General features: G+C 39.8%; 1 protein-coding gene across 1 annotated transcript in view; it reads right to left on the bottom strand.

Annotated features, from left to right (window-relative positions):
• Positions 1–16,186, bottom strand: part of LOC138086215 (prolyl 4-hydroxylase subunit alpha-2-like) — an 88,890-nt gene that overhangs the window by 18,907 nt on the left and 53,797 nt on the right. The window contains exons 7-10 of the mRNA XM_068981023.1: positions 8,507–8,577; positions 7,505–7,604; positions 6,955–7,014; positions 5,567–5,632 (exon numbers count right to left, since the gene is read on the bottom strand). Coding sequence (XP_068837124.1) covers positions 5,567–5,632; positions 6,955–7,014; positions 7,505–7,604; positions 8,507–8,577 — 297 coding nt within the window. The remainder of the gene's footprint in view (positions 1–5,566; positions 5,633–6,954; positions 7,015–7,504; positions 7,605–8,506; positions 8,578–16,186) is intronic.

Below are 16,186 nucleotides of genomic sequence, written 5' to 3'. Positions count from 1 at the left end.
CCTAATAAGGGAAAAACACACTGTATACTGAAGAAGCTACAGAAACTGAGTTAACATATTCCATCAGGATCTAATTATTGGGTCTGGATTCTAAGGATGTTGGTGGGAGGTGGGGATGGGGCCTGTCACATGTAAAACTGGCACAGGTCTGTGTTTATCTTTACCATGCATCACATCTCTTTTCACACAATGTGAAGCACTCACAGCTGTAATCATTTGGGTGATTTCCAAAACACTGCATTTCAGCACTATTTCTAATAGCAATATATTTTCAGTTTGCACCCACATTTTGAGCTAATTCATTAATGATTGGAAGACTATACTGCTAACATGGCAATACTACCCAAATAATCTACTGGTTCAGTACAATTCCTATAAAAATCCCAACTTCCTTGTTCACATGAATGGAAAAGTCTACCATAAAGTTCCTGCTGGGCCGGCGCCATCTTATGACATGGTAGATATGACAGACAAGAACCCAATGGGCAGCTTTGTTGCATAATCACTTCATATTTCAAGCTTAAACACTTAATTTCTACCACAAATACTCCATTTCTAACTTTCCTGCTACAGTATGCACTTAAAGTTGGCCAACTTTCTGTTTTAGCTGTGAACAGGCAGAGGCAGATTATGGGATATGCTGCTCTGGACCAACTACTGGATATTTAAAGACTTCACAAATGTGGTAGGATCCTGAATTTTCACAATCTTTAATAGTTATGATCAAATGGTCAGCTGGTCCCATCACAGTCTACCACCCAAAAAAATAGTAGCTTGACACAGTAGAGATCTCTTAAAGATTCCGGTAAGGTGTTAGCTTGAACATTCTAATTATATTCTACGAGGACAAGGTCATCTTTCAGGATGCATTTTATATCCCCAAATCAATAACTATAATATGCAGAATACATGGGTCTGGGAACCCTGGGATGGAAATTGGAATGGCTCCACTTCATGCCATTCAGAGTGATTCACCTGGAGAATTTCTGTTTCCTATAGGCTCTATTGATCTAGAGCTACCACTACCAAATAAGGTAACAATTAGCCATGTATATCTGTTTAAATTTTAAAATGTAATTAAAAATTAAGTTCCTTAGTTGTACTAGTCATATTTCAAGTGCTCAATAGCCACATGAGACAGTGGCTACCATAATAAATAACACAAGCACTATACATTTCCATTACTGTAGAATGTTCTATTGGACAGCATTACTCTACAGGACCTGATTACCAGAATAGAAAACTTCTACCAGGGGATACAGAGAATCCTACTGAAATTTAAGCTATGGCTATGGCACTGTCCCTTTAAGCACTTCATGCCAAGAGACCAGGAAGAAATAAAAGGAGTCACTTTTCTGACAGGGTCATTGACCCTGATCATCAAGAGGAAATAGTGCTGGGACTTCCCTGGCAGTCCAGTGGTTAAGACTCTGCACTTCTTCAGGGGTATGGATTCTATCTCTGGTTGGGGCATTAAGAGTCCACATGGGGTGTGGTGTAGCCAAAACATTTTTTTTTTAAAGAAGGTAAGTGTTGCTGTCGCTATTACAGAATGGAAATAAGGAAAAATATGGTGCTCAGGTGATCCATGGGAGGGTTTCCTGGACTTGTCAAATTTTAATAGTAAAGGGACAAATGTTTCATTCATGCCCTCAAAACATAATGGTAAACAAGGCTCAGACATCTCAGGATGAGGGTTTGGATCAGATTAACTGGTGTGCCACCCATTACAGCAGAGGTACAAGCCTAACACAGGAATAAAGAATACCTTCATATTTCCTGTGTAGTAACACAACAATGACTGAAGGTCCAAATGAGCATGCTCCCAATGCTTTGTTACTATGTACGTGTCTGGAAAACTGAACAACTGCCATATCTAAGTGCTGGGAGATCAAGATTGTCTGAAAATGTCAGAAAATGGTGGCTGAAATTGAAAGAGCTACTTTCAAAATATTTCTTTGTGCTAAGTTTTTCTCTGTCTCAGACCTTTGCACTTGTTACACTCATCTTTCAGGTCATTCACACAGCTGGCTCATTATTACCCCAATGTAATTTCCTTAAAAGAGATTTTCCCTAATCAACAAAATCTCCCAACATAGCTTATTTTTCTTAATACCACTATAATTAATTCCTTTATAAGACTTCTAAAATGTGCATTCATCTTATTAATAGAGTTTTAATTTTTCATATTTATTGTTAAATTACACCACTTGAATTTAATCTTCATAAGCATGGACACTTAGGTGATTCTATTCACTGCAACATTCTCAGCACCTAGTAATAATCAATGCCCCCTGGTGGCTCAGAGGGTAAAGCATCTGCCTACAATGTGGGAGACCTGGGTTCGATCCCTGGGTCGGGAAGATCCCCTGGAGATGGAAATGGCAACCCACTCCAGTACTCTTGCCTGGAAAATCCCACGGACTGAGAAGCCTGGTAGGCTACAGCCCATGGGGTCGCAAAGAGTTGGACACGACTGAGTGACTTCACTTTCACTTTCACTTTCAGTACACTGTAGGTACCAATGTGTGTGTGCTAAGTTGCTTCAGTCGTGTCCAACTCTTTGTGACCCTATGGACCGTTAGCCCGACAGACTCCTCTGTCCATAGAATTCTCCAGGCAAGAATACTGAAGTGTGTTGCCATGCCCTCCTCAAGGGGATCTTCCTGACCCAGAGATCAAACCCACATGTCCTGTGGCTCCTGCACTGCAGGCAGATTCTTTACCACTGAGCCACCAGGGGAACCGTAGGTGCTAATACACAGTTTCTTTCTTTTTTGCCAATAAATATTTTCTAATTGACTGTTGCAGAGGCTAACAAAACTGGATTAGAAATTGGGACAGGTTATTTCAATACCTTTAACTAACCAATAAATCAATGGGGACAAAAAACCTAAAAGCAACAACTTGCCAAATATACACAGCTAGTATCTAGCAGATTCAGCATCAGAACTTTTCAAGACTGCTGGGGGAAATATCAATAACCTCAGATATGCAGATGACACCACCCTTATGGCAGAAAGTGAAGAAGAACTAAAAAGCCTCTTGATGAAAGTGAAAGTGGAGAGTGAAAAAGTTGGCTTAAAGCTCAACATTCAGAAAACGAAGATCATGGCATCTGGTCCCATCACTTCATGGGAAATAGATGGAGAAACAGTGGAAACAGTGGCAGACTTTATTTTTTGGGGCTCCAAAATCACTGCAGATGGTGACTGAAGCCATGAAATTAAAAGACACTTACTCCTTGGAAGAAAAGTTATGACCAACCTAGATGGCATATTCAAAAGCAGAGACATTACTTTGCCAACAAAGGCCCGTCTAGTCAAGGCTATGGTTTTTCCAGTGGTCATGTATGGATGTGAGAGTTTGACTGTGAAGAAAGCTGAGTGCTGAAGAATTGATGCTTTTGAACTGTGGTGTTGGAGAAGACTCTTGAGAGTCCCTTGGACTGCAAGGAGATCCAACCAGTCCATCCTAAAGGAGATCAGTCCTGGGTGTTCATTGGAAGGACTGATGCTGAAACTGAAACTCCAATACTTTGGCCACCTGATGTGAAGAGCTGACTCACTGGAAAAGATCCTGATGCTGGGAGGGATTGGGGGCAGGAAGAGAAGGGGACGACAGAGGATAAGATGGCTGGATGGCATCACCGACTCGATGGACATGAGTTTGGGTAAACTCTGGGAGTTGGTGATGGACAGGGAGGCCTGGCGTGCTGCGATTCATGGGGTCGCAAAGAGTCGGACACAACTGAGCGACTGAATTGAACTGAACTGAAAAGGCCCTGCCCTTTCCACTGAATCATCTATATAAAAGTAAACAATAAATACTGCAACTGTTCCAAGAATGTGGCAAGCAGAATATACATAAGGCAAAGAAAGTGAACTATAATTAGTGCTCATGTGCTCAGTCGTGACCAACTCTTTGTGACCCCATGGACTGTAGCCCACCAGGTTCCTCTGTCCATGGGATTTTCCAGGCAAGAATACTAGAGTGGGTTGCCATTTCCTTCTCCAGGAACTATAATTAGTATCAACTTTAAATACCATATCTGCCATCTCTTGTCTATTTAACTATGAGAGAAGCAAACAGAATAACTTCCAAATATCTGTGGCAGTAGCAAAGACTGGAAGAGCTAGGAATATAGTTAATTCACAAGAGAACTCAAACTACATTTCTTTACCACCTTCTCTTCTAAATCCTTGACCAATGTTTCTTAACATACCATAAAAGCATTGCTCCAATGTTCATGCTGGAGAAAAGATGTGGGGTAACTGTTCCAAATAATCTGTACCTAGAATATTAGGCCTAAAATGTCTTACACTAATTTTGTAATTAATGATTTTTCTTATTATATCTTGGCGAAAACAGGAAATTTACACATTGTGACTACTGCCCGTTGGGACTAAAGTACACCACTCATATCCATTTTCTAAGTTATAATCACTCATTGAAACAAATAAAACAAGTCATATTCAAAAAATTCCAGAAAGAACATTCTTTGTCCAAATTAAGCTTTTTTCTTATTAATAATGATGATTAAAAGAACAGGAAGGATCTTCATGTTGTACCAACCTGAAATTGGGTATGACAGAATTTCAATATTGACAATCATTTCCTTCCAAAAGGAATGAATAAGAATGAGAGAGAAACCTTTCCCCATGGAAGCAGTCTTTGTTGTTGTTGTTGTTCAGTCGCTAAGACATGTCCGACTCATGGCGACCCTATGGACTGCAGCACACCAGGTTCCCCTCTCCTTCCCTGTCTCCCAGAGTTTGCTCATATTCATGTCCATTGAGTCAGTGATGCTATCTAACTTCCCATTCTCTACCACCCTTCTCTCCTCTTGCCCTCAATCTTTCCCAGAATCAGTCTTTTCCAATGACTTGGTTCTTCACATCAGATGGCCAAATTATCGGAGCTTCAGTTTTACCATCAGTCCTTTCAATGAATATTCAGGGTAGATTTCCTTTAGTAGTCATTAGTGATGAGCAAGTCTCTGGGATGTCCCTCACAAAAGTGAGGTCTAAATCTGCTATAACTTGGGAACAATTTTTGGAAATTTTAAAAGTAAGTGTGATAATACCGGAGTATTATTTGATATAATTTGGGTAGAAAAGGAAATACAGTAGAAAAATGTCTGTTATACGCCTCTAGGAATCCTGAGGGCTTTTCCCCCTCATTGCTTATTTTAAAATTAGCTTAAAAATTAAACAGTTACTTAAAGAAAATGAAAAAATTAGCCCTAGTGCAGAGGAGGAAAATCACACCTGTCAAAACAAATGGTTCTAGATCTTCACCCCTCAATGAAGAGACTGACAATGTTAAGGAGTAACCGAATGACTCCCCGAGGGGATTCTGCAACTTTTCCCTTTCCCTCTTTCCCCCTCTACTTTTAATCACTAAGTGATAGTAGTTCCCTCACAAGGTTGATCATTAGAATCTACTGCAGTGTTTTAAAAATCACAAATTTCTGGATCGAAGTCCTCAATGTTTTGTTCAGGGGTGATGCTTCCAGCTCATGCTTAGTGTGTCTAGGGGAAAAGTCCGTACTGACCATACTTACATAGTTCATGAATGTGGCTATGCGATTCCCCGTCACAATAAATTCCAAAGGGTTACTGTCAAAGTCCTGTGAAATTTATGTAAAAGTGAATATACAGGTCTTAAGCTTAACTAAGAAAAGAAGCATGAACAATAGTTGCTTTCCCAACCATTATGAGAATGAGAAACTCATCTTAGCCAAATGGAGGTCACCCTGCTCCTCAAGGATGGATATGATCATATAGGCAGGTGAGACTGGAATCCAGACAGAAAGGGCAGATATAGGAACTAAGTGTTACATTCCAAGAACAAACCCACCACTCCACTTATTTTTGCATGGTGGAGACAGAAAACTCAACAAAGGAAGTGGGTCAGAAAAGATGACTAAGAAGGAATGCATGCCACTCTAGAAAACATTTGATCCTAGAGCTGGATAAGTCAGGAACATTTCAGAGTGGAATCACAAAGAGGTCTTATCCATCTATAGGAACAGATTGGCTTTTGCTTTCAAGATCTATATCATTTCCTCAGTAAAAGCTATTCCCACAACATCAAGAATATGGTTTCACAGATTCCTGTCAATCTTGACTGTAGAGACAGGTACTTTCAGACTATATTCTGGCAGCAGTGAGAGAGGGCTTTGATTCTAGGGACACCTTCTTATGAAGGGACAGTTTTAAAGGAAGAATCTTAGCTTACACCTAAGCTCCCCCAGGAAATCTTTTCTGAACATTTAGGCTGCATGCCTGTTCACTGGGTCTCAGGACACTGTGCACATACCTTCTTTATAGCACTTACTAAGTAACTTAGAAAGTAACTATTCACACACATGACTTGCAAAAAGCATGCCTCTGTTTGAAAATGGGAATTTTTTTTTTTTTTTTGCCTTCCTATCCCTAGATCCTAGGAGAGTAACCAGGATATTAAAAGTGCTGAAGAAACATTTGGTGTTTTGTTTGCTGATTCAGCTTGTCATTCCCAGAGTACAAATACCAATCTTCTCTCAGTGTCTGGTTCAGCCATACAAGGGGCTTATGTGAGGCTGAAGTACTGGCACTCAAAGCAACTGACTCAAGTGCTCCTCCTATCAACAGAGGAATGAGGTCTGCCTGAAGAGACCGAGGAACCTTCTAGCACAAGAGAGGGGACACAGGTAGGAGGAAAAGACTATGTAGCTCTCTCTCCATCACTTTCTACCCCAAGAATTCATCTTAAGTCCAGGTGCCCAGTGGAGGCAGCACCACACTAGAAGACAATAAAATCTGTTTTCTCTTCTGTCTAATTTTAAGACAGTCCCCAAAGATTTATCCTTGAGAATTTAGATGACCGTGAGGTAGAAGCCAAACATTCCATGTGAGTTGGTACCTTTTCCTGCCACTTGAAACACAGCCCAAAAGAACGATGTTTTGCTCTTACCAAAAAAGAATCCACATGAGGTTCATAGTGTCCGCCAATGCCATAATCAGCAACCTGGCAGTTAAAAAACAAACAAACATGGTTAGCTAGTGGGAAAGCTCCAAGCCAGCTCAAGAACTCTGCATTCCCAAGCCTGCCCCTAAATGAAGACTGAAAACCAGTTTACCTAGCACCTGCATCTGGACCAGGAAACTAAGGATCAGACAAAACATGGAATTTACCTAAGGTGACACAGACAGAAAGTCACAAAGCTTGAATTCCTACCCAGGCTTTTTGATTCCTGAGGTCCATGCACTTAAATCCTCTACCATTTTTGCCCAAATAAAAAAACAACCAACAATCAGGCTGGGTAAGTTTCTGTGGGAAAGGGCATAGACGTGGGGCCCCCAACATTTCAAGACCCATGTCCTCAGGCTGGAGAATGGAAAGCTTTTCAGGGCAGAGATAACTATGGCTCAAGTGCCTGATTAGAAAGGACAAGAAAAGGGGACAGGACAGGACAGGACACAGATTTCACAGTCAGGTTGACTCAGATACCTCATACCTGGAGAAATTCGGCTGTTTCATCTGACAGCCCAGTGATGAGCTGAATCCTGTGATTCACTTGGCCAATCACAGGGTCTTCTTCTTCTGTTAGAAATACACTGGACGGAGAAAATCAGATAGAAGACAGGGGCATGGGGCAAGGAGAAAAGGGGATCAATGAAAAGAGAGTCAGGAGAAAAAGATGGGGTAGAAAAGGAGGTGGAGAGGACGAAGGGGTTGGAGATCATTCCTCTCACCTCAGGACACTGTCACAGCTGTCATTTCCAGCTCAGAAATGCCATATGGTGATGTTTAGAATCCCCACAATGTCAGCATTCACAGGAGCCTTTTAACTCATCCCTTCCAAACTTCTGATCTCTTAACAATTATATTGGGACAATACTGAGAGGGTAAACTGGCCAAGTTTATACAGTCAGTAAGGGCAGAGGTAGGACTATAACTCAAGTCATCAAGATTTTAGTCCTGTGCTTTTCTGGTGAGACAAGATCTCCCAAAATTTTAAATAAAACTCAAAACTGATCAAACCACGATAAAAATTTGAATTTATAATTTAAGTTAGAAAAAAATCATTCTTGGGTCCATGAACAAACACAACCCACATGTATAAACATATGTGCATAGTTGCTCAGTCATGTCCAACTCTGCAACCCCGTGGACTGTAGCCTGCCAGGCTCCTCTGTCCATGCGATTCGCCAGGCAAGAATACTGAATTGGGTTGCTGTTTCTTTCTCCAAGGGATCTTCCTGACACAGGGACCAAAGCTAGGTCTCCTACATTGCAAGCAGATTCTTCACCATCTGTGCCACAAGGGAAACCTCATACACACATGCACACTTATAAGCCCACATGGAGGTATGCACACAGTCACAGCTAAGGACAGTGTGAGAGACAAACAGTAAACAAAAGGAGAGACATGAAGTGAACACCCAGGTCAGAGAAATCTCACATATACGAGTAGGGTGATTGGGAGAGATGCCAAACCACACTATGCCCAGATTACCTTTGGCTGATTCTTTGTTTGGATGACTGGGGAGAACGTGAAGTGAGGCTAAAGACTCTGGAACATTTCATCTAGGAAAGAAAATCTGAGAATGAATTTAGTCTCACTTCACCTCTATCTGCTTATGTCCAAAGACTCTAGCCATAGAACTATCATTCATTCGTTCGTTAATTTATTGTTTTTAAAACTTATTATGAGCTATTTTAAAGCATACAGAGACCTATGAGGAATAATACAGCAGATCCAGAGGTACCCTAACTCAGGCCTACCAATTCTTGGCATTGGTCAGAAGATGCAGAGACTACCTACCTACACAATACCTATATAAAAGACTTTCTCTCTTTCTTCACTAATAAGACAATTCTGATTTTATTTAAGATACCAATGTGCCCAGAAAAAAAGATTATATCTTCTCATCTCACTTGTATTCTGTGTACATGTGCAAAGTTGCCTCCATTGTGTCCACCTCTGTGCGACCCTATGGACCATAGCTTGCCAGGCTCCTCTGTCCATGGGATTTTCCAGGCAAGAATACTGGAGTGGGTTGCCATGCCCTCCTCCAGGAGATCTTCCTGACCCAGGGATTAAATCCAGGTCTCTTATGCCTCCTGCAAAGAATCACTATCCCCAAATTATTAGTGCTTATTTACCCTGGAACATATTTTTATATATTTATTATTAATGTATTAAAAGTGAAATAGTATTTTTCCATGTACTTTATATAAATTGTATCATACTAAACATAATCTTCTATAACATGCTTTTTAACTTAGTGTTTGTTTTCTGAGAGATCCATGAGAACAATTTGTTTGTGTTCTTTTTTTTTTAATTTACTCATTTCCGCTCCAGCTAAGTCATGGGTTGTATGCATAGTTCATGAATTATTCATTTCCCTTTGATGAACATTGAGATTTGTAAAAACCTTTATATTACATCTCCCTGTCCACATGTACAAGTGTTTCACTAGAGTATGTGTAAAAGTGTTTCACTAGTGGTCTGTATACCCCTAAAGTATGCAAATTTTAGCAGAAATACACAGGAACTGATTTTCAGATACTCAAGTGCTATATATACACTTAAACAGCTTTGCTATTTCTCACTCTTTTTAAAAAACATTTATTCATTCATTTAGTTGCAATGTGCAAGATCTAGTTCTGTGACCAGGGACTGGACACAGGTCCCCTGCAGGTCTTAGCTACTGGACCCATCAAGGAAGTCCCTCAATTTTTCCTTTCAAATAGTCCTTCCCTTCACTCTTCAAAAGAAAGGTCTAGTGTTCATGCACATAAAATTTTATGATGGTGTATACTTCCCAAGTGTAAGAACTAGGGCATCAAAAAAAGGAACAACATGAAATACAGCTTCAGTGAAGCCTCCTCTAGGTTAATGAAGACACTCATTAACTCACAGTATGGTTTCCTGTATCTAACATATCTGGTTAACTGTATAGTATTTAGAAATGGGGTATTTTTGACCCTTGTTGGGATGCTCTGAATAAAAATGTTTGTAAAGCAGGACACTATAACTGATAAAAATTTTAGTTTCATAATTTGGCCTCTTCTATTCCTTGATTATTTTCAAAGAAGGCTTTCAAATAGTCTTGTGGGATGAAGGGTCTAGTGAGGTTCTAGTAAGGGTCAAGTGAGTAGTGAGAATGAATATTTCTCTGAAAAGTGGTGGCAATTCTTTTCCACTATTCTTAACATTCATCCCTAGTATATGTCACTTATTATAAAGAAAAGGAAATTCAAACACCTAAAAAAGTCCAAAGTCTAGGTTGGTAACATTGATTATTTTAATAGTAAAAGGCTGTCAACAATTATATTCTTCTAAATGCAATTCCTTCCACATAGCTTCCAAAAATCACCAATAAGGGAAGAAAACAAAATCACCCATCACCTAGACATACAATGTAACTTGGAAAAAGATACTACAAATTTCAATTTTCTTGTTAATGGGAAAATAAACACCAGATGTCAGCAAAGTGCTCCAAAGACATCTAAGCAAAGAATCCAAGGCAGCAGAAAGAATGAAAAGTGCAGTATGGTCTTCATGATGGTGCAACAAATATTAATGGTAAACATCATATAAAGTAATCTAGGGCCTTCTTTCCAGAGGGAGAGGTCGTACTCTGAATAAGGAAATACTGAGAGAAAAATATGAAATTTAGTGGATCAAAGGACTGCCTTTTGGATATTTTAAACACAAGAGCTTAGAAACTGTACTGAATCACAGGAAAGGCACTATTACTGGGGTAAAGGCAGTCTCAGAGAGTGAGATGGCTCTCATAGGTTTGGTGGTGAAAAGAAGTGGCTAAAAGTAAGGGACTCATGAAAATTATAAATTAAGAAATAATCCACAGTAGACAGACCAAAAATAATACCATTAATTAAACTGAATGCATTTCATTGTAGAAACAGAAGAGGAAACATGTAACATGAGATCAATGGTCCAGGAAAATACAACAAAAATAAACATGAACAAGAAAAATAAAAAAGAACTCACTACCCAAACAAGTTACTGTCAAAAAACATAAAATGAAAATAAAAACTTTTCAGGAGTTGAAAACACAAAATCACCCAGCCCTAGCCAAGAAACAGAAGAAAATTATAACAAAATACTGTAACATTAAATATAATTAAGCATCTGTAACTATGAAAGAAAATTACAATTCATAAATTAAAAAGCTCAAATGGATATAGACAACAAAAGAATATATGAATTAGAAATTGATCATATTCAAAAAAGCTACAGAGAAAAAATAAAACAATACTTTGGCCACCTAATGCAAAGAGCCAACTCACTGGAAAAGACCCTGATACTAGGAAAGACTGAGGGCAGGAGAAGAACAGGGCAACAGAGGATGAGACTGTTGGATGGCATTGCCAACTCAATGGACATAAGTTTGAGCAAACTCTGAGAGACAGCGAAGGACAGGGAAGCCTGGCGTGCTGTAGTTCATGGGGTGGCAAAGAGTTGGACATGACTAAGTGACTGAACAACAACAACATACTCCTAACAAACTGACCATTACCCAAGTAACTATAAACTCTGGGAAAAAATATGAAAAATAACTACCAGAAGGCGCTGCAGATTAAACAAAAGCAGGCAGATTATGAGTGGCAGTCAATCCTTAAAAGGCAAGAATGGTACAGGGTGATTTCCTATTTTTTAAACAGCTATTAGACTTGGATGACCATAGGTGATACAGAACAGGACAGCTAAAATTCTGAGAGAAAATCCAAAGTTTTTCTAACCTGAAACACATTACTGCTGCTGCTGCTAAGTCACTTCAGTCGTGTCTGACTCTGTGTGACCCCACAGACGGCAGCCCACCAGGCTCCCCGTCCCTGGGATTCTCCAGGCAAGAACACTGGAGTGGGTTGCCATTTCCTTCTCCAATGCATGAAAGTGAAAAGTGAAAGGGAAGTCACTCAGTCGTGTCCGACTCTTCGCGACCCCATGGACCTCAGCCTACCAGGCTCCTCTGTCCATGGGATTTTCCAGGCAAGAGTACTGGAGTGGGGTGCCATCGCCTTCTCCGGAAACACATTACATCAGTGCTTAAAAGTAGACTGAGTCACAACGTGAGAGAAAACTGGTAGTGGTGGTGGTTTAGTAGCTAAGTTGTATCCGACTCTTTGCAACCCCATGAATTGTAAACCATCAGGCTCCTCTGTCTATGGGATTTCCCAGGCAAGAATACTGGAGTGGGTTGCTGAGAGAAAGAGAGGAACTTTCAAATACTATGCATAAGCTCCACCCAACTCTCTCACAGATCACCAAACAAAGCATATGTAGGTGAGACTGCAAGCATCCCAGCCAAGAATAAGAACTGAACTGCACAGAAAAGCTTGCAGTTTGTGTCAAACCAAGTTAACTTCCTGTATTAAAAACAAACAAGCTGTCCATTCCAAGATGGTGACACAGGATGCTCCTGAACTCACCTTCTCCCATGGACACACCAAATCTATAGCTACGTATAGAAAATTTTTCTCTGAAGGAAATCCAGAGGATGAGTGACAACTATGCATCAGGTGAACAAGAAAAACTCCACATCAAAAATGGTAAGAGAAGGGGAAATCCCTGGTGGTCCAGTGGTTATTACTCTGCACTCTCATCGTAGGGCGTACAGGTTTGATTTCTGGTCAGGAAACTAGGATTCTGCAAGCTGCATGTGTGACCAAAAGATAAATAAATAAATAAAAATTTTAAAAATAGTAAAAGAGAACAAAATCACAGACAGAGAGAAAAACTAATGGTTATCAGTGGGAGAGGGAAGGGGGGGGCAAAGTAGGGGTAAGGGATTAAGAGGTATTCACCTGAAACAGGTATATTTATATACTTTAAAAGCTGCTGCCAGAGGGTCCAGCTTACAATCAGCCTGCACCCAGAGGCTGACTGATATCCTTTTCTTTGGACACTAATAGCTCTTGGTACACCTTCAAATACTAGAAGCCACTAAGAACAAATAAGGCTGCTTAGACAATCACAAACATTTGAGAAAAAAACAAGAGCTAGGTCATGGTTTAATGACAAGGTTCATCTCCTACACAAGACTAAAGTGTAGGAAGTGACCAAATACCTTAAACTGCTAATGGAAAAAGATGAAAACCAAGAATACTCTACCCAGAAAGGTTGTTTTTCAAATTTTAATAAGAAATAAAGAGTTATCCACACAACCAAAAGATGAAGGAAATCACCACAAATATATCATTATTACAAGAAATGTTAAAGGGAACTCTAAATTGAAATGAAAGGGCACCAAGTAACAAGAAAACATTTGAAGTATAAATCTCACTGGTAAAGGTAAATATAGTTAAATTCAAATAATCTAACGCTGTAATGGTGGTGGGTTAATCACTGATAATCTAGTGTAAAGATTCAAACACAAAGGTAGTAAACTATAATTATAATAATGTGTCAATGTATACACAAGATAAAAAAATGTAGATTTTGACATCAAAAAGAGAAATAATGGGTAGGGGAGAGTTAAAATACAGGGCTTTAAAATGCATTCAAACTTAAGCTGTTATTAAAACAGACTGTTATAAACACAAGATGGGGTTTATGTACCTCACAAAGCAAAAATCTATTGCAAGTATACAAAAAACAAACAAAAACACCTAGGCATACCACTATTTTAAAAAATCAAGAAGAGTGTAAGAGAAGAATAAAGGAATTCAAAAACAGCCAGAAAACAATTACCAAATGGCAGTAAGTCCATACCTATTGATAATTACTTTATATGTAAATGGACTAAATTCTCCAATGAAAAGACATGTGATAGATGAATGGATAAAAAAACAAGACCCAGAAATATGCTGCCTACAACAGACTCACTTCAACTTTATGGAAATACACTGACTAAAAGTGAAGGGATATAAAAATACAGTCTATACAATGGAAACCAAAAGAAAGCTGAGAGAGGTATACTTATTCTAGATAAAACAGACTTTAAGACAAAGACTATAATAAGAGACAAAAAGGTCATTGTATTATACAATGATACAGTGGTCAGCCTAGTAAGAGGACATATCATTTGAAAATACTTATGGACCCAACACCAGGGCTTCCCTGGTGGCTAAAATAGTAAAGAATCTGCCTGCAATGTAGTAGACCCAGGCTTGTTCCCTGGGTAGGGAAGATCCCCTGGAGAAGGAAATGGCAACCCACTGCAGTATTCTTGACTGGAGAATCCCATAGACAAAGGAGCCTACCTAGCAGGCTATAGTTCATGGAGTCACAAAGAGTCAGATACGACTCAGTGACTATCACACCATGCACCCAACACAGTAGCACCAAAACATAAAAAGATTTAAAGGGAACCATTTTAAAGGGAACCATTGATAACAATACAATAATAACAGTAATTGTTGTTGTTCAATCACTAAGTTGGGTCCAACTCTTGGCAACCCTGTGGGCTGCAGCACTCCAGGCTCCCCTGTCCTTCACTATCTCCTGGAGTTTGCTCAAATTCATGTCCATTGAGTTGGCAATGCCATGCAACAATCCCATCCTCTGTTGCCCCCTTATCCTCTTGCCCTCAATCTTTCCCAGCATTATGGTCTTTTCCAATGAGTTGGCTCTTTGCATTAAGTGGCCAAAGTATTGGAGCTTCAGCTTTCACATCAGTCCTTCCAACAAATATTCAGGGTTGATTTTCTTTAGGATTGACTGGTTTGATCTCCTTGCAGTCCAAGGGACTCTCAAGAGTCTTCTCTAGATTTAAAAGCATCAGTTCTTTGGTCCTCAGCCCTTTTTATGGTCCAACTCTCACATCTGTACATGATCACTGGAAAAACCATAGCTTTGACTACATGCACCTTTGTCAGTAAAGTGACGTCTCTTTTTAATACACTGTTTATGTTGGTCATAGCTTTTCTTCCAAGGAGCAAGTTTTTAATTTCATGGTTGCAGTCACCATCTGCAGTGATTTTGGAGCCCAAGAAAAGAAAATCTGCCACCGCTTCAACTTTTCCCCTTTCTATTTGCTATGAGGTGATGCGACTGGATACCATGATCTTAGTTTTTTTAATGCTGAGTTTTAAGCCAGCTTTTTCACTCTCTTCTTTCACCCTCATCAAGAGGCTCTTTAGTTCCTCTTTACTTTCTGCCATTACAGTGATATTATCTGAATATCTGAGGTTGTTGACATTTCTCCCAGAAGTTTTGATTTTAGCCTGTGAGTCATTCAGCCTGGCATTTCACGTGATATACTCTGCACAGAAGTTAAATAGTCAGAGTGACAATACACAGTCTTGTCATACTCGTTTCCTAACTGTGAACCAATACATTGTTCCATGTCTGATTCTAACTGATGCTTACTGATCTGCATACAGGTTTCTCAGGCAACAGGTAAGGTGGTCTGTTACTCCCATTTCTTTAAGAATTTCTGTAGTGATCCATAGTTTCTGGATCACTGGAAGGACTGTATCCATAGTTTCTTGGGCTTCCTTGATAGCTCAGTTGGTAAAGAATCCGCCTGCAATGCAGGAGACCCTGGTTCAATTCCTGGGTTGGGAAGATCCACTGGAGAAGGGATAGGCTACCCACTCCAGTATTCTTGGGCTTCTGTTGTGGCTCAGCTGGTAAAGAATCTGCCTGCAGTGTGGGAGACCTGAGTTCAATCCCTGGGTAGGGAAGATCCCCTGGAGAAGGAAAAGCCTACCCACTTCAGTATTCTGGCCTGGAGAATTCCATAGACTGCATAGTCCACAGGGTTGCAAAGAGTCAGACACAACTGAGTGACTTTCATAGTTTCTAATGATCCATACAGTCAAAGGCTTTAGCACAGTCAATGAAGCAGATGTTTTTCTGGAATTCCCTAGCTTTCTCTATGATACAAAAAATGTTGGCAATTTGATTTCTGGTTCCTCTGTCTTTTCTCAACCCAGCTTGCACATCTAGAAGCTCTCTCAGTTCACATAGGCTTTTGAGCATAACCAGCATGTGAAATAAGCACAAGTATCCAGTAGTTTGAACATTCTTTGGCATTACCCTTTTGGGGGATTAGAATGAAAGTGTGATGCTGTAGAGAACAATAATGCATAGGAACTTGAATCAAGGTAAACTGGGCCTGGTTGAGTAGGAGATAGGAAGAGTGAACATCAACATTTTAGGAATCAGTGAACTAAAATGAACAGAAATGGGTGAGTTTAATTCAGACAACTACTAATA

The sequence above is a fragment of the Capricornis sumatraensis genome, chromosome 9, assembly GCF_032405125.1.
Source record: "Capricornis sumatraensis isolate serow.1 chromosome 9, serow.2, whole genome shotgun sequence".
Classification (NCBI taxonomy): domain Eukaryota; kingdom Metazoa; phylum Chordata; class Mammalia; order Artiodactyla; family Bovidae; genus Capricornis; species Capricornis sumatraensis.
This window is presented reverse-complemented; position numbering and strand designations above follow the sequence as displayed.